This window comes from Gymnoscopelus braueri (genome assembly GCF_963280865.1).
Source record: "Gymnoscopelus braueri genome assembly, chromosome: 14".
Classification (NCBI taxonomy): domain Eukaryota; kingdom Metazoa; phylum Chordata; class Actinopteri; order Myctophiformes; family Myctophidae; genus Gymnoscopelus; species Gymnoscopelus braueri.
The window spans coordinates 23192310-23213683 of record NC_137619.1 but is presented as its reverse complement, the minus strand read 5'-3'; the positions used below and the strand labels follow the sequence as shown (position 1 = coordinate 23213683).

At 42.3% G+C, this 21374-nt stretch overlaps 1 protein-coding gene across 2 annotated transcripts in view; it reads right to left on the bottom strand.

The window, feature by feature from the left end:
* Positions 1–255: 255 nt before the first annotated feature.
* rims1a (regulating synaptic membrane exocytosis 1a) overlaps positions 256–21374 on the bottom strand; it is a gene marked incomplete at both ends in the record, with an annotated part of 103493 nt that continues 82374 nt past the window's right edge. The window contains 13 exons of one of the 2 annotated variants that reach the window (XM_080450311.1): positions 256–474; positions 1270–1409; positions 1861–1962; positions 2327–2427; positions 3334–3490; positions 8450–8485; positions 9595–9806; positions 10638–10798; positions 10929–11050; positions 11215–11306; positions 15900–15965; positions 16270–16326; positions 18196–18279. In XM_080450311.1, the coding sequence (XP_080306437.1) occupies positions 256–474; positions 1270–1409; positions 1861–1962; positions 2327–2427; positions 3334–3490; positions 8450–8485; positions 9595–9806; positions 10638–10798; positions 10929–11050; positions 11215–11306; positions 15900–15965; positions 16270–16326; positions 18196–18279 (1549 nt within the window). The remainder of the gene's footprint in view (positions 475–1269; positions 1410–1860; positions 1963–2326; positions 2428–3333; positions 3491–8449; positions 8486–9594; positions 9807–10637; positions 10799–10928; positions 11051–11214; positions 11307–15899; positions 15966–16269; positions 16327–18195; positions 18280–21374) is intronic. The other variant, XM_080450312.1, reaches the window with a different exon arrangement.

The window sequence follows — 21374 nt, the reverse complement described above, 5'->3', positions numbered from 1 at the left end:
GTGATTGTCAGACTCCAGCTAAGCTCTGATTGGCTAGTTCTCTCTCTCTCTGTCTGTCTCTACCTCTCTCTGCATCTCCGTCTGGCTTTTCATTGGTCGACGGGGCGTCTCGTCTTCCCTGGGCGTGTGTTCATGCACTCTGCTTGGGTTCAGGTCCAACAGCTGTGGTCCATTTTTATAAAGATATATCTTTAGGAGGGGGACAGAGGGGGGGAGATGGGGGGATTGGTGTCGTTACGGTCGCCTTTCCGGTCACTAGGATCGAACGCCCGGAGGCGGTCCTGAGTTGTCCAATGACGTCTGGGAAGCCAGCCGTGTGAGCGGGGCTAACGTGGGGTCCACCAATGAGGACGGGGGAAACAGTTTGTACCAGCCAATCACTGTGCTGGAGAGGTCCAGCTCCTCCAATAGGACCTGTGCCACGCCCATGAAGCATTTGTGGTCCAAGCGTCCATAATCGCCCCACACTATGACCTGCAGGGCAAGAGCATCAATGAGGAATGTACAATATATAGACTTAAAAAAAAATCTATAATACACTATGGTCATTTAACTCTGAGAGTACAAATCCAGAAGGTATTGGTACATTCTCAGAGTTATACACTCAAGAGTTACAAATGGTCCATTTGGTTCAATTTGTACTCTCAGAGTTAAATGTACACAGATGATTTGACTGTGTAGAGGTACTGCAGATAAGATGACGCATATCAAAGACTGTCAGTGGGAAAATGTTGGTCCTGGTCTGCAAGAATGGGCATTGTTCCTGGCACATTTTTTCAGAGAAATGCGCATGGTTACAGCATTGTTTACTCTTCACATAGGAACCTGAGAAATACAACTTGCACAGACATTAAAAAGGTTTCGTCATTAAACATATTGACTACTGTCACTTAGAATTTCATGTCAAGATGACTGAAAGACCTTTGGTTTTTGAAAATTGTATCAACGGTAAGTCATGTGGTACTTGGTTGTATCTGATGGATCTCCCCTTGACATCGTCAGCACATTGAATGATGTTATAATCTGGATGTGCCAACTCAACCCAGACAGGAAGAAGCCTTAACATTCAGTTCTGTACAATCCCGCAGTAACGCAAATTTTGCCGTTTGCTATTATTAAAATGTACCAACAATCACCACATGGTGTCGCCAAACTAACAAATCCTTCAGAGTATGAGTTTGAAAAAATGACATATATATATATATTGATAGACATTTAAGATAACGCACACATACACACACACACACACACACACACAAAAGTGTTTACCTGTAACACTTTGCCCTGGGGACTCTCCTCGAACAGCAGGTGCTGCTGGTAGAGGGGCTCCAATGTCTTCCGTGCAATCTTGGTTTTCTTTTTGGCTTTACAAGCTCCATTATCCAAAAGGTACACTTTCACATAGGGAGCTGGATGGACGAAGGAAGAGAGAGAGAGAGGGGGGGGGGGGGGGGTGCAGTTAGAGAGGACAGGTTGTGCTTCCACTGCAGAAACGCAGCAACATTTCTTAACCAAGTGCCAAAATTATAACAAAGAAAGAGAATTATCTTACACATAAACCTAATAAAAAGAAACGCTCTGTATCCTTGAGGAAAAGTCAGTCAGAGTTACTCCACTCCTCAAGAAATTGCAAAGTTGAGAAGGAGAGATGTGTGCAATGCATGTGTGTGTGTGTGTGTGTGTGTGTGTGTGTCTGTGTGTGCGTGCGTGCGTGCGTGCGTGCGTGCGTGCATTGTGAGCTTGTAGATCGGCTATTTTTGCTACTAAGTAGGGCATTTACGAAAATTAAATATGGACATACAAGCTTTCTGCCCGACAGCAAACACATATAATCTCATCACTCCACGTGCATACTCGTACCTGGAAGGTTTTTAGAGCCAGGTTTGGAAGTAAGGCCTCGTGCCCTGATCACCTCGACCTCCAGCTGACCTTTCTTGTCCATCATACCGATCTGAACATCTCCTATATAAAACAAACACACAAGCACGCGCGCACACACACACACACACACACACACACACACACACACACACACACACAATGGGAATTGTATGGAAATTGTCCAAGCACCAGGATTTTAAAGAGAATTCACAGAACAGTTTGATATGATATGTAGATAACTAGTTTGGCCTTTTTGTTGTTCTCTTGTTTGATATCCTTCCCACTTGCCCCCCCACCCCTCTTCTTCCCCCCCCCTCTTCTTTCTATGGAAATAACGTTGCGATGGGAACGATGTACAAGAACGAATTTCACCCCCTTTTTTACCTTGTAAACCTGTGATGTGACAATAAACCTGATTCTGATTCAGTGTTGAGCTGTCACTCACCCATAGCAGGCGTGGCCAGTGTTTGCCGACCCACCAGCTGGGCGGGGCCTAAGCCATCCAGGAAGTCACTGAACTGCAAGTGCATCCCTGAGAAGATTAGACTGAACACACACACACACACACACACACACACACACACACACACACACACACACACACACACACACACACACACACACACACACACACACACACACACACACACACACACACACACACACACACACGAGATTCATATTGAGGGACCATTAAGCAGTGGTATAAAGTAACTAAGTACTAATGTACTCAAGTACAGTACTTAACACATTGACTGCCAAGGACGTAATATTACGTCTTCTCAAATCCAACACTTGATTGGCAATGACATAATATCATGTCATCTGGTGTTTTTTAGTGATTACGCTAGAGGGCGCTCTTCGCTAATCTATGAATGATGCCTTGACTTGGAGAGAAGGATACAACCAGAAATGACGTCATCTAAATCATTTTCAAGTAAGTTCTCTGCATTTTGTTTCACATATTGTTAATGTTTTTAATAAAACGTTTTCCTATTTTATGATGTAAGTCAATGGCGTCGAATTGAGCTGACGTCATAGACGGGCGGCTGCGTGACATTCGAGATCCACATGGAAACCATGCCGTTATAAACCCCCATCTTGGTTTTAAATATCTGAATCCAGATAATAGCATCAGTTTGAACATTGGAAAATCTATTCAAGATGTCTTGCAGAAGGGAATTTGTTCTTATTAGGGGTACCGGATCGGTCTAAGAATCTATGTGACTACTGCGGAACCAAAATAAGGACCAATATATTCTATATCGTACAGTATATAAAATAGCTACACAGCAAAATCCTGCTGAAATATATTTTCAATTTATTTCATTTTCAATGTATCCATTTGTAATTGAGAGAGTACACACGTGGACCATTGTGGGTCCATTTGGTTACATGTGTACACTCTCAAGAGTTAAACGAACACACAGGGTTTTACGCTGTGGTACATACTTTCCCTCAGAGCTGTAGCTGTTCATGCTGCCGTCTGTGGAATCTCTGCTGGCCTGTCGGTTCATGGCGGTGCCTCCTCGCGGGAACTCCACCGCCATGCCCGTCTCCACACTCCTCTGGATGCTGGAGGCTCCCTTACCTTTCTTCCCGGGTGCCTCTGTATAGCAGTCACAAAGGGAACACAAGTCAGAGCCTCGCCCCTGGCCACATTCTGACCTGGGCTGCCTTTGTTACCAGGCGTGTCAGAGAATGAAGAAATATCAATATCGTTGCTGTCGGGTGGAAACCAAAAGTGTTTCTTTTCAGGAAATGTAAATGGGAAAAAGAACGTGTGGTCCAATTGATTCAGTGTAGTTATCATTTAGTCACAAGCTCTTGTTATACTTTTAATACTTAGGTCACAACGCGGCGCACCGTGGCGCATTGGTAGCTTGTACATCGGCTATTTTTGCTACTAAGTAGGGCATTTACGAAAATTAAATATGGACATACAAGCTTTCTGCCCGACAGCAAACATATATAATTCTCATCACTCCAATGATGACATCAACCAATTAAGAAAACGGGCTTGACATAACTTAGCAACAGATTGACTGGCATTACAGGTCAAATGGGAGAAACACATGATTCCTGCCAGATCAAATAAGCAGAGCATATTGACCTGGAATAATCACATATTTAGAAGAACTGAACCGTTTAAAGGATTTAGATCAATCTGAGCAGGGTGGTGATGTCACGGGAGGTGGGGTTTAAGATAATGATGACAATAGAGTGATTGGAGAGTGATGATCAGGGAATTCAGAGGAAATGTTGGAGGGGTGATGGCAAAAGGAAACACTCCAACATTGTAAATTCCTCCATTATGTTCTTCCCTTTTTTCTAGCCTAATGTGAATCCTCTAGAGTCTAAAATGAAAGTTGTATCTATGAGGTTGTAAGTCTATGAATTCTAGATGACCACCAGTGGCAGTGTATTTACACTGGATGCTTCCATCTTGCACATTCACAGGCTTGTACTAGGTCACCTGTGAGGCCCCAGTATAAAAGCCCACGCCACCCCATTGACTGTTCCAAAAGAATGCCAAGATTCCGAAAGACAGAGAACTCTGTCTCAGAGAACCATAATTATTTCTATTTCATTTTACCTGACCGCTAGAGGCAGTGCTTTTAGCAGTGAAGTGTGACAAAGCGCATATAGCAGCAGCACAAATATCCTGTACAATAACTGCTTTCACTGCAGCATTTGATGTTACCACACTCCTGGTAGAGTGGCATGAGTGTATGGGTGGGTAAGCTGACAACAGGTGTCACAGGGCCTCTCTGCCAGCAGGCATTGAGACAGGCCCTTGTCACATACTGGCCAACTGCGAACTGAGTGACCTAGTCTGGTCCAACTGTACCAGGGCTTATGATTGCCCTCCAACATAACTAACCAGACAACCTTAGTGCAGGGGGCATGAAACTGCAGTTCATGCATGGGCTAAACGACACCACTTGCCTCATGATTTAAGCCCCAAGACATGCAGGACATTGGATCATGGCCATCATCCACTTGGAGGGGGGCCAAGCAGGACACAGATATGTGACCCTAACATTGGACCACTAGCAAGTACACTGTAATCACAATACAGGCAGGTGGCTTGCAACACAGCAGTTACTGGAATAGCAAGAACACAATTAAGTCCTTGCTTGCACTTATCAAATTTCACTCCGTTAAAACACACAATTAACAATCAGTGGCCTCAAATGGGAATATTGCTATCTGCAAAACAAAGTGGAACACAAGAAAACTGCCACTAGGACAATAATGGCACCCATAGCGGGGAGCTAATTTAACGTTAGTAACCACCAGTTGATAGTTGACCAACAGGCTAGCACGCTAATACAGGTCTATACCGAACTTAACTATGTTAACTCATTCACTGCCAGGGTTATTTCAAGCTTGTTGATCCCTGTGCCACAGGCAGGAAAAATTTAAAAATTTGATTTTTTTCTCCGTTTACATTTTAACATTGAAGTGGATGGAGCATTAACTTTTTGAAAATCGTTTTCTCCTAGTTCCTTTGAGATAAAAAATTAATTAAAATACCCCAAAAAAAAAACCTTTTTTTTAGGTGACATCAAAAGACGTCATTGGCACTAATGGCACACTGAAAACGGCCGCCAAAAGACATCATTGGCACTCAATTAGTTAATTATAATGTGCCCAACCAGCGAGGCAAAATCTAGAAGCCTAATGTAAGAAGCCTAATAATGAGAGTGGTGAGCGGTCATAACCGGCTCGACACCACAGATGGATAACCAATCCGCCCAGGTTAGGCACGTGAAACCACTCGCCGCCGATGTAGTGCAAACTGTATCACTGACCACACGAGCTGAAACAGCAAGATGACCGCACTAACTGCAGTAGTGTTCCACGAAAAAGGAGGTGAAATAGGCTTGTTGCAGCCTCTATCAGGCTTGGCTGACCTGCTATCATCAGTCCACTCCACAATCATGATAAGATACTGAATGACCTGGGGTTTGTACTAGGGCGTAGGCCCCATCATCGCAGGTGACTTTGTTGGCCTAATTACTCGACCTGCACATGCACAAGATGGAAGCATCCAGAGCTAGAAGCATCGTCTCTGGTGGTCAGGAAGAATGAAGGAGCAGCTCACAAAATGGCCATTTTATCCGGGAAGTTAAGTGTGTTGCCACTCAAATGGTGGCTGTGGATTTTACACTTTATAGGCATTTAACCAATGCCCTCATCTAGAGCAACTTAATACAAGTGCTGTTATAGATTATGCTTCACTTCCTTATACACCAACATGTTAAAACATAAAACATTTTAAGTAAATACAAGATGAAAACCAGTGTGTGTAAACAATGTCAACTCTCCAAACATTCCATGACAAACAATCTTTCTCAGACCGACTTGAATATGGGTGGGATGGTGACTATGGTGGTTAGCATGTTAATGCAATCTTACAGAATGCAGCCATCTTTAAAGTGATAGTTCAGCTTTATAAGAAGCCTATGTGGTTTATGATTAAGTGGGCGCCATTAAAGTCAATAAAAATGGGTACGAAAGAGCTGGCCCAAAGAAAGACTTAACTTTGAGCCGTGCAAAAAAACTCTGAACTAGAAAGGTGGAGGCTGGAGTGGTGGAGGCAAGGCTTTGCCAGCAGCAGCAGCGTGTATAGCAGCATTGGAGTAGCAGTGATCACGTTGTAGGAGGGAGCCATATATAAATGGACCGCCTTGTTGTGACAATGGGCTGTGATTGGTGCATAGAAATGCGTGGCTGATTAGAAAAACACTTATTCAATCAGCAGACTGACAGCTGATTGCAGCTGGGGTGTATGACTCCTGTGTCCTGCATGAACGAACGCAATGCTTCATTTCTATGAACAAAACATCACAAGCAATGCCTTAAAAGCAGTCTTATTATATTTCAACTTACTTTTTCCCTTATTGGTTTTCACAACCACTTCTGTCAAAATGCAAAACACAAACAAAAAAACATCTATTTCCAAACCCGAAACTCGCCGAAAACCGATCGGTTCACATGAATCATTACAGCTTCTTAAAAACATGAACCATTTCTTTAGGCTACAGTTATGGTGGTTGGAATGTGTAGAGAACACAGCAAAATTCACAATTTAACACGGACAGTGTACAAACTGACCCGTAAGGGTCCATTAACACTAAGGACTTTACAGTGTAGGAAGCGTGCAGGGGAGGGCTGCTTGTTCTGTGTAGTTATGACACACCTGCTAGCTGTGTCTGTCTCGTGTTTCTGTCTGCAAATGGAACCAAATGGAGGGTCCATTCGCACACTCATCGAAGTTCAATTAACCTGTGGTTTAAAGTAACTAAGTACATTCACTCAAGTACTGTACTTAAAGGACGACTTCACCGATTTTCAACCTATCTTCATATAATTGGTCCTCACTAATACTCATGATAAAATGGTACAATTTTTTTCTACTTGGTCTATGTCTCAGAGGAGGGCTGTGGACAGTCCAGAAACCCAGTGACATCATCGTAAGGCATGATTTATTTTTTCCAACAAGATTTCACATTTTTTATTTAGATTTGTATTAACACGAGAGCAATGGCTTCTATTATTGCATTGCAACTTTCCAGGAATAGAAAGCCTGCAGTTTCTATTAGCTTGGATTCCCCATTGATGATGTCACTGGTAGACGGGACTCTGAACTGTCCACAGCCCTCCTCTGAGACACAGACCGAGTAGAAAAAAATTGCACCATTTTATCATGAGTATTAGTGAGGACCAATTATATGAAGATAGGTTGAAAATCGGTGAAGTCGTCCTTTAAGTACAAATTTGAGGTATTTTTACTTTACTCAAGTATTTCCAATTTTCTGAACTTTTACTTCTACTCCACTCATCTCAGAGGCAAATATTATAATATACTACATTTTTATACAGTTGAAAACTTGTGAAATGGGACATTCTGTATAATGAGTACTTTCTACTTTTGGTACTTTAAGTACATTTTGATACCAATAATTTTGCACTTTTACTCGAGTAAAATTGGAATTCCAGACTTTTACTTGTAACAGAGTATTTCTACATTGCCGTATTGATGCGTTTACTTGAGCATTGAGTACTTTTTCCACCACTGCAATTAACGACTAACGATTTTAATGCGCAGTTTCAGCAGGTTTTAAATGCTTCCGTCTATCTTTGCAGGGCTTGCACAGGTTTTCAAAAGTCAAATTCAAGTACACTACAAGCACCTTCAAGGATCATTTAACCAACTTCCCTCAAAGTAACATCCAGTTGGAAAGCCACACTTAAATATTTTAAATATTAACGTGTTATTATTATATGCCGTTTCAAGGACACTTTCCTTTACAATACCTACAACGAATAAAACATTTTCCAGCACCAACACTTAATTAAAGCATATTCCAGCACTAACTATTTGTCACCCTGTCTGTCTACTCGACAAAGTAAAACTCTCTGTGTTAATCTATCCATTTGTACACACTCAGAGTTAAATGAACGCTCAGGATTTGACTGTGTGCCTGTTTATCAAACCATGTGTCTGTCTGAATATCTGACATGACTATCTGTATCTGTCTGTCTAACTATGCTTTACCTTTCTGTCTTTTGGCCGCCTTACCCCCCGTCGCCTCTGAAATAACACACAACAAACACAAATAAACAACACTGGAATGATTGAACACATAACTGGAATGTGTGACAGTCTGTGTGTGTGTGTGTGTGTGTGTGTGTGTGTGTGTGTGTGTGTGTGTGTGTGTGTGTGTGTGTGTGTGTGTGTGTGTGTGTGTGTGTGTGTGTGTGTGTGTGTGTGTGTGTGTGTGTCTGTGTGTGTGTGTGTGTATGCGTCACAATCACTATTTTCATTTTTCCCCCGTATGTATATCTGTCTGTCTGTCTGTCTGTTTGTCCAATCTCTGTCTATGTCTTCTAGACAGACTGTCTCACTCTGTGGCTCTTACTATGTCCCTCAGCCAGTCTGGTTGTGTGTTTGTGTGTGTGTCCACATGTGTACCTATAGCTCTTTGTTCTCTTTGTCTGTCAATCCACTAGTGATGCGCGGATCACTGCAAAACCCACAGCACCCAGGGATTTCAGATTGAACCATGGGTTTATCCATGGTTCGGAGAGGTTGAAGAGAATAGTGAGATATCTGGTCAGGTGGGTACAGGTCAAATAGGCTGCAGACAACATTGTTACAGCCAAAATTTTCGTTACTTTAACGTAATAAACGTCAGCACGCTTTCACCCTTTTTTGCGCTTGCTGGGGCTTTTTTGTCTCTCGCCCGGCAGAGGTAGAGGGGCAGAGCGAGAGCTATTCCTCATTAATAGCGTATTCATTTAGATTCAACTTGGGAGCGTTTTCAATCAGTATCAATTATGCTCTAAGCATGCTTTGGCGTGCAGCAAATGTTTGACTTTGAAATAGTTCTAAATAGGCAGAAATTGTTTAATTTATGTTTTGAGAAGTTTGATAAATGTGAGAATTTGGAAAATTACCTCCCTGCCTGATATTTTTTTGCAGGTTGGCGGATCAGGTTCGGATCGTTGTACGTGCATCAAAATGGGCCGACTGGTTCAAATGTGCTCTCACACGAGTCGGGTGGTCGCAGGTTGAACAAAACCTGACCCGCGCATAAATACTGTCTGTTCATCTGTCTGTCTCTCAGTCCATCTGTCTGTAAGTCTGTCCATCTGCCTACATCCATCCGTCATTATGTCTGTCTGTCTGTCCATCCTGACCTGTCTGGCTGAGTTGGGAGGTGCTGCGGCTACGTCTGGACGGAAGGACTGCCACCACCCGTTGGCTGAGGCTGTTGCGACGCTTCTTGACCCCTCCCCCCAGGCTGAGCGCCGTGTCTGATTGGCTGCCGTCAACGTGGTCCGTGCCGTAGATCTCACCGCTGACACTGGTGCTCTTCAGCATCTGACGACCTGCGGCACGCATGGCACGGCTGGGAGTGGTGGAACACCCACACATTCATACACACACACGCACACACACACACAGAGACATGTAGGGGTGCAACTGTTAATCAATCGATTGAATCCATTATTTAAAAAGTATTGGTTATAACTAACAGGCACGGCCTACTCAGGAACTATGTTTGTGTCCCTTTTATGCCCATATCTGGAGATCTCTGTAAATGTCTGTCTGCCTGTGTCCCTTTTATGCCCATATATGAGGATCCCTGTATCAGTCAGTCCATGTCTTTTTTATGCCATTATATGGAGATCCCTGATGTCATCAGTATATGGACATTATATGGACATATGGACGGAGGTTCTGGACAAGTGGATCATTGAGGATTTGTTTTGCGTTGATTTATTGATATATAAAAAGTAATAATAGAAAACATCCAAAAATGTGTTTCTCGATTACTCGGCTCATCGAAAAAGTAATCGATGATTAATTGAATAATTAATCATCGATTAATTGAATAATTAATCATCGATTAATTGAATAATTAATCATCTGCTAAGAAAATAATCGATAGTTGCATCCTTAAATCTGCACACACAAGGAAGTGAAAACCATCGAAAGTGTTCAAACATTTGGATTGGAGGGGGCAAACACAACTGCATGTATGTCAATGGTTCTCAAAGTTGGGTCCTTCAGGGGGTTCCAGGGGGTCCCCAGCTAAATTACTGATAGTTAGGAACCAAATGGACTCTTACAGGTCTGTAAGATGGACACATGAGGGTGCATCTTACAAGTCTGTAAGATGGACCCTCACAGGTCCATTTGGTTCCATTTGTACAAACACCACTGACGTTATGTGTACCTGAACCTTCCCCGGGGTCTCTCTGACTGTATGGACATGTAGCTGGTGCTGCTGATGCGAGAGGCACTGCTGGTACGAGAGATGGCTGACACGTCGCTGACATCGCTGTCCGAGGACTTGTGGGAAACGTTCTCGCAGCTTCTCCGCTGGTCCTTGTAGAGCTGCTCAGAGAATGGTTCATGTTCAGCCGACACTCCAAATACCCGACAAACAAAGTTACATTACACGATAAGTAGAATACACAGGCGAGCTTCACTGTTTAATGAAAAAAAGAGGGAGGGAGCGTCTGACCTCCCGTTTGCTTTTGAGGGCTTTCAGGTCCAGGTCCTGCTGACTGGAAGTGGTGGCAGGAGAGGCCCGGTTGGAGTGAACCCTCACCTGCAGTTGCCGCACACGCTCTTCTGATGCCAGGGCTACACACACACACACACACACACACAAGTATGCATACAACGACAATGCAGTTTATGCACAAAAACAGACAAAGAAATCGACGTAATGTAGCGTTAGGATGCAGAATAATCGCTTCTTAAATTGCACATTTAAATTAGCACATATACGCGTGACGCACACTAACCTTGTTCTACATTGCTGCTCTTAGCGGGGACCTGTGGAAGCTGTCTCACTCTGCGGGCGGAGGACAGAGACGAACCACCTTGGAGGTGAGACCTGGGGGACGGAGGGAGGAGGAGAGGAAACAGGGAGATGTGGGAAAGGAGCAAAGTCAGAGAGGAGGAGTCGAGGTAGCGAGACAGAAGGAGAGAAATACGGAGGGAGGTGAACGTAAATGGCAGAGATTACAGCCAAAAGACAAAAAAGAGAGAGAGAGAGAGAGAGAGAGAGAGAGAGAGAGAGAGAGAGAGAGAGAGAGAGAGAGAGAGAGAGAGAGAGAGAGAGAGAAGGACATGCAAGAAAGTCACAGACGGATAAAAAGAAAGCGAGGGAGATGGATGGGAAGAGATAGAAAGAGGATGAAGAGGAAAAAAAGTAGATAGAATGAGAGGGTCAGTCTACAGCAGACCAGTATGTATACCACAGCACCAGTCCTATACTGGTCTCAAGGACTCGGGGTCAAACACTGCAAAACGTTTCAGCAAAACCCTTTTCTCTTTTTTAAGTAAAACTCTGATTTGACTGCACACAACACAGAACATTCATTGACATCAAGTGATTGCGATTATTACTCTGGAGGTTGGAAGAACTCACTTATTCCCACTTTCATTATAGGAACATTCTTTCAGTTGTCCCCGCTTGCCTTATTATGCAGAGAAAATGAAACAAAATGGTGTTTGGAAACATCAACATATCCTAGAACACACTTTTTTGCAAGCTGGACCTCTGCTGAAAAGCCAAACAGCGCAGAGGGGGCATCGCCTGTTGCAGCAGTTTGTCAGAATGCATGTTTAGCGAAAGCAGGGAACTAAACCCTAGTACACTTTTGCCAGTCTGTTGCCATCTAAAGGTAGGAACAAAAACAAAAAACTGGTCTTGGGCCACTGATGTCAGCAACACAGCTGCAGGTAATAAAACTATATAACTGGATTTTAGGTGTGCCAATGTGAAAGCATTGACGGTAGTCAACAATATTGTCATCGGCACATAATTCTACCAAGGTGAGCCTAGCATGTGTTTCACCTTCTATGGTTTTTAACCTTTGGAGGGCGGCAAACGAACAAAAGTGTCCAGGTGCTGAGGTACACTATAAGCACATTCAGCATTTGGGGTGGATGCCATGTGAGGACAACACAACCACAATGATGGTTATAAAAAAGATCCTGTTGTGGAAAAAAGCAGCAAATTAATATTCAGACAGTGAAAACTAAGGAAGCTTTAAGCAGAAACACCACATATTGTACCTGCACATACAGTAGCTATTTATTCACACTCATTCATTATTACCATGTATTCACATGAAGACAAAAATCAATGGTTAAGAAATCCCACCAGCATTGACTGTGGCTCAACGGGTTGAGGCACAGTCAAATGTTTATTGTTTTTGTTGAATATTTCATGTAGCAATTGAAATGAATGTTAAAGACCAGCTGAAATGAAAAATATGTTTTTCACAATTTTAGAGCATATCCGTGGTCATAAAGGAGATGGAATTAACAATTATAGATGCAAAACAAATTTATTTTCATGTGGTCAAAAGTCCCGTAATTACTTCCTGTCAAACAAAAATGTAATGCGTGATTACATTAGCAAGTCCCTATGAGTAATCATGAATCCTGATTCACCTGTGTGATTCCCACAGCTCAATGTTCCTGCTGTTGGACTGGTGTTCTGGTCAGACAGTGCATTACAAACGTTCCCGTTTTAAACTGAAACAGTACACTAAAATATATATCAGAATTAGTTTTCGGTGAGAAATAGGCAATGTACTATAGTAAGTAACAAACATGCTTCAGCACTGCCTCTCTCTGTCTCTGCCTCAAGGTGTGAGTGCCGACACAAGGCAGGATTCCCATAACCCGGGGTGACGGGACGGTTGGTATAGACTGCGATTGGCTGAGCCTCTGTTTTCCCAAGAAATTTCAAAATAAAAGGTTGGGAAAAAAGCCATTGCTGCTGGACTTTAAAGGGGTACCATCAGGATTTTCAATGCCATCTCTCTATACTGTATATGTTTTAGGGCTAATGGTCCATTAGCAGCTCCAAAGTTGTACAGAACACTTATCTGTGACCACAGACTATATCATTTTTAGAGACTATTATCATCATCAACAATTAACTTAATTAAATGCACATTGATAGTGATAGTGTCCCTTTAAAGCAGTGCTTCTCATCTCAAGTCCTATGAACATGGCAGTCCTCTGGGATCCAGGTGAATGAAATTAACTATACTAAACTATACAAAACAGAGACCCACACACACAGTGCACACATTGACAACACATCCACTCACCTTTACACACACATGTGCATACACATCTACACGCTCACACTGACACGCACACAAAGCAGAGAGATGTGCCAACAAGTCCGACACACAAATACAACACGCACGCGCACACGCGCGCACACAAACACACAAACACACAGTTGAAAAATGAACAAGGGAGTTCTCTCCACTGGAGGGGATGGAGTGATCAGCCTGTGTCTGATTTGATTCTATGGGTCAGACTCAATGTACAGTATGTGTTTGAGTGGGGAAGTAGGGGGAGGGGAGGGTCCCCTTACCAAGCGGCCGCAGAGGGGCCTTCTTTCCTCTGGAGCCCCTCAGGATGGAGGTGGGCTTAATTTGGACTCTGACACACACACACAAACAAATACACACACACACACACACACACGCACGCACCATACAAATCCCACAGAGCCCAGCCACAAAGTGCCAAGCAGCATGCAGAAAATAAACACGAAAATAAGGAAAGGGATAATAAAAATGGGGACAGGGGTGAAAAAAGAACATAAAAACATTCAAACAAAGGATAAAGCAAACACAAAGCCTGCTAAATATGACATCAGCAAGCCAAGACCCTAGTACTAAATGTACCGAATAAAAAAACTGGTCCACATAGCCTATAAAGAGGCCTAAGATAGGCTTAGATATCTTAGACTTTTAGAAGTAGCTAGAATAAAAAAAATGTACCTTTATCTTGATAAGCAACCGAACAAGTTGGTGAATTACGTTTGTCAAATTCATGAAATCCTTTCTTTTCTCCTACATTAAGATTGATTTCCTATGTTCAAGCTGCATCCACAGTTTTGTGTACATTGTCTCTCTCTCCTGGCAGAAAGAGGTAATTGCAATGATGTCAAGCCTACAGTAAAGTGTATCTAGCGTCCAATCCAATGCGCCATCTGCTTCAAATGACAGAAGGTGTCCTACCCAACACCAGGATTTAAATGCCTTAATGGAAGAGTAAGGAGACCACCTCCAAACACTGCAGATGTGCTAGTTGTATTGTACTACCATACCGTCGCCTTGCTAAACTAATGGCCTATGTCATTTTTTTCAGGAAAAATTAAAAACCGATACAAAACTATATGATATTTCTTAATCATTTCACCCAAAATGTTTATAACAAAGTATGACTATTTAAATAGAAATAACACTGTCTGTCAGTTATGTAACATAAGAGATTTAAATAGGTTTAAATAGTATTAAATCTGATTTAAAAAACATTTAAAAAAAAAGAGTCACAAAACCATGTGACATAGGCCAAAAAAAATGCCTATTTTGGCCTAACTCCCTAGGAGTTAGGCCATTATACTAAAAGGGGAGTGAACAGCATGATCCTTTTCAATTAGGAGATGGGCGATTTTACCAGAGGTGGCCAGTGTCATGAGGAGCTGACTTAGGCAAAAAAATTACTTCGGCCATTAGTTTAGGAAGGTGACGATACTGTACTCTACCATAGAGAAGGGTTAAAATAGTCTTTTATTTATAATATGCCCCTGCTTTAATGCTATGATCAAAGGAATATTACTATGGCTCTGAACGTCGTACACCTTTGTAATGTTAGTGGTCTGGGAAATTAAGCTTATTTATTTATCTCTGTGTTCCATGAAACTGAATTAAGACATTAGACAAGATGAGTGCAAGAACTGAGAGATTACAGAAAGACACATTTCCAACTGTCTGACTGGTGTCTAATTCCTACCAGTATATACCTAAAAATATATAATCTGACTAATAATAATTGTGTAAAAATGGATGCAACGATATTTTTTTAAACCTTAATATTAATACTAACAGGCTAATTATGACAACACTGATAAACATGATGATGTATTAACCACTTAAACCCCATACTTTGTTGACCGAGGCCCAACCGGGGGTCTGTCATTGGCTCACTCCCCTTTTCCCTCGACAACAACCTTCAAGCTGACGACAGTTCATGAGCTTGTAGATCTGCTATTTGAGCTGAATATTCACCCCAGAATTGGTTAACCACATGAACCCGAGCGTCCCTATTCTGGCCATGTCATAATAGGTGAACATTCAGAAAAAATACCAGATCTACAAGCTTGAGGGGAGGGAAAAAGGAGGGATCCCGGTCATGTATATAGGGTTTAAATTATTTTTCTCAATGACGGGCCCGGGGACTGGGTCCACTTGGTTCCATTTGTACACTCTTTGAGTTAACACTGCAGATTTTACATTGTAGATTGGGGTCCCAGAAATAGCCCATAGTACACTCTCGGAGTTACAGACCCGCTGGTGGTCCCCAGACCCGACATTGAGAACCAGTGGTTTAAGTGGTTAATGGTGAATGGCACTGCTACTCGGCTGTGGTGTGGCCTGCAGTGCCTTACCTGCTACTGTCAGGAAGCTTCCTGCCAAAACTCTGACATTCAGGGGCTTCCAGGATCCCAGGTTGCCTGGAGAATGGCAGAACGACGAGTGGAGAACAATGATACAAGAACAGAAAAACAAGGATGGATGGGGGAGGATGGGAGACAGTATGATGGAGGGATACATCAGTACAGATCGAGTTGGATTCTCTTTGGGCATTGACTTTTGACTTTATGAGTTTATGAGCTGGACCAAAAGGAAATAAGGAGTGTTATGTGATTGATGGAGGAGGGGGGGTGTCACACTCACTCGCTCATTCTTCAACTACCTGTGTGTGTGTGTGTGTGTGTGTGTGTGTGTGTGTGTGTGTGTGTGTGTGTGTGTGTGTACCTCTTCTTTGTACCGAGGTGATTTACAGCCTCCTGAAAAGGGTGTAGCATCCATATTCTCCATTCAAGCCATGAACATGAGAATGATGAGGATGACACATACACACACGCGCACACACGCACACACACAAACACACACACACACACACACACACACACACACACACACACACACACACACACACACACACACACACACACACACACACACACACACACACACGCGCGTGCACGCACACACACACACCTATGATGTTAATAATGGACAATGTGAGTTACATGTCATTTGCACTGAACTTTCAGCCTTGACCAAAAGCACCTCGTCAGGCACTGGGAGCAGAAGACGAGCACACATAGACTGCACACAGTGAAACCCTGAGTGTTCATTTAACTCTTAAGAGTACCCTCAGAGTTAAATAAACACTCAGAATTTAGCATTTGACTATAGGGCCAGAAGAAAAAAAACCTCTTACAGAGAGAAAACTGAACAGCACCATAACCAACAAACACCATAGCGGGGGGCCAAAGAAACACAAGCTGCAAGACCACAACTAAACGCTCAACAACGTAGACTGCAACAAAAGGGCACCAACTACATGACAATTAATCTGCAGCACGTACAAACTAGAGCAACATCACGTCACCACAAATTAAAACAGCCATTGGAGTTAACTTGTGCACAGCGTCAGCATCGAGTGGACAAACAGGAACGTGTTAAAGAAACAGCGCTAAGCTGACGGGGTCCCACATCATGATTTGACATATTCACTTTCACATGTCCACATATTATTCGCCACGCAGCTGACTGACTGGTAGTAGTTGCGCACCGGTGCCACACGCTGAAAACAGCCGATCTGCAAGCTCACAACGTGTCGCATCTCTTGTCGCTTGTTGTGAGCTTGTAGATCACCTATTTTTGGCAACCAACACCGCCGCACAACTAACTATAAATCAGGCTTCACGGTTAGCAGAGAGCTACACCACCTTATACAAGCATAGCATGTGATTTGTTATTATTATAATTTTTTTAAAACTTTTTTTTGGTGGGGGGGGGGCGTCTTGAATTCAATTCAATCATTTAGTAGTTAATTAAATATGTATTCCAGTTGCAATTATTTGGTTACAAGAGATTTTAGAAAATAAAACAAATTATAGTAAAGAAATGTAATTGAAAACAGCAAAAAGATTTTCTAACAGTACGTGTCACACAAATAATTATGATTACATAAATTTGATGAAAAATGTGATGAAACATAAAGTCAATCCCTATGCTCGGAATCTTCTGCAGTGTAACAGGAGCCAGCGGTTAGGAGGTACAGTATAGCAGGAATAGTTAGAGGGTTAGGTTTGAGGTTAGTACATTTGCTACCAGCTACTAAGGACACCACCAGAGTCTAGCAGAAGTAAGACAGAGGGAATGGGAGTAAGGATAGCTGCAGACGATACTGTAGGTAGAGCTTGACATTTGCCCAAACCCAATCTGGGAACCCATTCAGTTTAAGAAAACATATTTTCTTTAATTGAATAGCCTTCTACTATATTTAACCTCTGGAGGCAAGCTTGTTTCAATGCCTGAATAACAGGAAATCAGGCTTGGCTACTCCCCTTTATGCTAATGTAGTTGCTTCCTGCTCAATGGCCTGCCCCCTAGGAGAGCTCATATTCAACTAAACAGCGATCCTGCAGACAGATTTTCATTACAAATTGAAAATCTGTCTTGAGAGATTAGTCCAAACCCAATGGGACTTGACTAAACCCAGGAAATTAAAGTCCAGTCGAACTAAATCCATTGGTTTGGGCTCAGATTGAAAAATATGACAAATCAGCCTGTAGTGCGTGGTTTGGGGTTCATTCAAAATTACTTAGGGTTCGAGTCGGGCGGGGTCAAGCTCTATGTAGACGCAGTCACCGAACCAGGTAGGAGTACCTGTCATCTTCAGGAGAGGCGTGTTGGATTAGAATCCTGGGGCTCGCCGGACGCCTCCAGGGCAGAGAATGGTACAAAGGTTTTCTATGTACAGGGAAGACATGATGGCTCAATTTCAATGAAGCTGAACGCACCCTTGCACACACTATGCTCTTCTCCAAGTAGACGCTTCATCACGCTCTGCAACTGAAACCTTCACCACAGATGAAGACCCCTCAACACAATATCTGACCTTCTCAGCAATTATCTATCCAAAGAAGGCTTTTGACAATGTGTAAACTTTTAAGGAATTTGATCCAATTTAGCCTCACAACCCAGAGGGTTGATTTAATTCTGATGGTCCATTTTTACACCTGCGAGTTAAATGAACTCACGATTTTACGGTGCATGTTAAGAGAATTTTTTTTATCCAAAGTATTTAATACTCCACAGAAAGGGATGTTTTGATTTTCTAAGGATTTAAACCACACTTGTGATGTGTGAACTTAATGTTAATGTAACAGAGTATACATATAGAACCAAATGGACCTCAGTGTTAAATTAACACTGTGGATTTACTGCGGATTTTATTGTGTGATATATCCTTCCCCTTAACACGTACACCTTGACAACAGACCTGTTGTACCGAAGAGTAAGAGTTAACATCTAGACCTGCTCTATATTCTGAGAGCTGTACTCATTGCTATGTCTCTCCAGCTCTTTACTAAATGGAAAATGCATTTTCGGTCGGGATACCAATTCTATCCAATCAAGAGAGAGAGAGAGCTCACACAGGATACAGATTAAACAAGTGCATTTGGAAGTGATGACAGAAAGAAATGAGCAGACAAAATTGGAACTGGAACACTATACAATTGAAGCTGATAAATAGGTACTCTCTCCTGATTGGCTGAAATTGGCAAACCACCTGAAAATGAATCTTCTTTTTATTAAAGAGCTGGAGCCTGGAGAGACGGGGAGCCATGTTACTGAACAAACACTCTAGCAATGAATACTATCAGAATATAGTACTCCTTTTAACAAAAAACATTTTGTTTTAACGAAAAGATATCACCTTACCCTACCTTTAACCACTTTTACTTTAAAAGATTGCGGAAATAGCAGATCTATAAGCTCATTGTTGTTGTGAGCCACTGCCACGGCTACTTTTGCATGGCATAGTTATACGACAAAGTAGGACTTTCTCAGGACTTACAAAAAAACAAAGCGATGTAAGGTTTCGGCCCGAGAGCGGCGATATACAACTTGACAACAGACCTGTTGGATCCTCAGTAAGAGATATCTAAGAGATCTCTTTACATTCTTTTGCGGTTGCAGCTGGGGGATGTGAGATCACCAACAACCAGAAAGAACACACCAGAATTCCTTTATAGGACCCACTGGGAACACTGGTACTGATGGTTGCATGTCAGAGCACAAGATCTGTGCTTCATATAAATCATACATAGTGATGTCCTTTAATTTAACAAAGTGTGCAAAACGGACCCAAATGGACCACATTTTTACACTATAAGTGTTAAATTAAAACAGAGGATTTTACACTGTATGCATGCCATGACATGACTGTGTAGCAGCTGTAAAATATCTAGTATTCCTTCAGGCAGAACTGTCCCACAGACATAAGTGAGCCTTTCTAAAAAGGTAAAACCATTCAATTTTTATTATTTATTCGATTTCAGTGTAGTATCTTAACACATTGCGTGCCAATGGCGTAGTTCTACGCGAACCTAAATAATTGCGCAGCGTGCCAGTCGCGTAGTTCTAAGCGAAGTGGTCTTTTTTTCTTTTTTTTCCTCGCAGTGACACATTTCATTGTAGCACACCGGAAACGGAAATGCATGTCAATCGAAGATTTTCGTTCCCATCCGCCGCCGCTCTAAAGCTTCCGCTAATCCGCCATTATCTCCGGTGTTGTTTTTCTCCGCGCTGAACGCTGTTTAATAGAAACTGCGACTAATGCAAAATGGACGATCGCCGATTGAACATTTCTTCTCTGGGCCACTCACACAGCTACCCTGTGTGTCTACAAACAGTTGAACGCGCGATCTTAAGGTATTTAGCGAGGTCTGTGGCGAGGTGAAAAAAACAAAAAAAACACAATAAATCGCTGGCACTGGTGAGTACATTATGATATTAAACTCTGGCGTGGAATGTGTTAAGAAAAACAGAGACAATCACAACAATCTTATGCTGCAACTTCAAACTTACTGACTCAACCGCACAATCTATAGATAGTAGAAATGTTCTTTGAAAGGGCAGAGCTCTCTCATACAGAAATCACAGAAATGATATAAGCATTGGCGTGACTTTCCTGTGGATTTGAGACATCATGTTGATGGCGTTATATTAATGATGGCATTCTTGCCCAAATGTGGAGGGACGGCAGGGACAGTGAATCTGAGATTATGACTATTCACAAAATGTGACTCACAAACAATATATAAAATAAAAAATATTATAAATAAGGGAAAATATACAGGTATTTACTTCCTCGGCCTACTGGCAATGTGCAGAAGAAATATGGTGCTGATTGGTCCAGTGGTTTGTGATTAGCCGCGGAGAGGCACACAGACAGTCACACAAACACACTGACAGACCCTCTTCTAGACAGCTGGGCCCCTAGGAACCACGGCGTAAAAAGAACGTCAGGCGAATAGCAGATGTACATGCTCACAAAGCTTCACAACACGACGTGTTGTGGACCAGCAGTCTTTTTTTAAGCCATTTTGCAGTAAGAAAGTCAGCTCTGCTAATTGTTGGTGTGAAGAAGAGGAACATCAGAATCTGTGTGCCACTTAATTTACAGTATATTTTGCAGAACAAACATGTTGGCCAACTAAAATATATACATATTTTCACATATTTTGTACATAGTAAAGAAAAGGATTTGAGAAAGCATAAAGGATGCAAAATGAAGGCTAAAGTAGGCTTGGGTGGTAATTCATTAATATGGTATAATACCCCGGTATTTTGAAATCCTGGCAGTATCCTTTTCACACCCATAAATTATGAGTGAATTTAATTTGGTTATGAAATTGGTGAAATAAGCAGCTGTTTGAGTGGTTTCCGTCAGTGAATTCCCACATGGCCCGGCCAAGTATACAGTATCAATGACCCAGGTATATTTGGTTGGACAAATTGGTCAAATTGTATTTTCCATGCAGAGAAAATGACAGCAT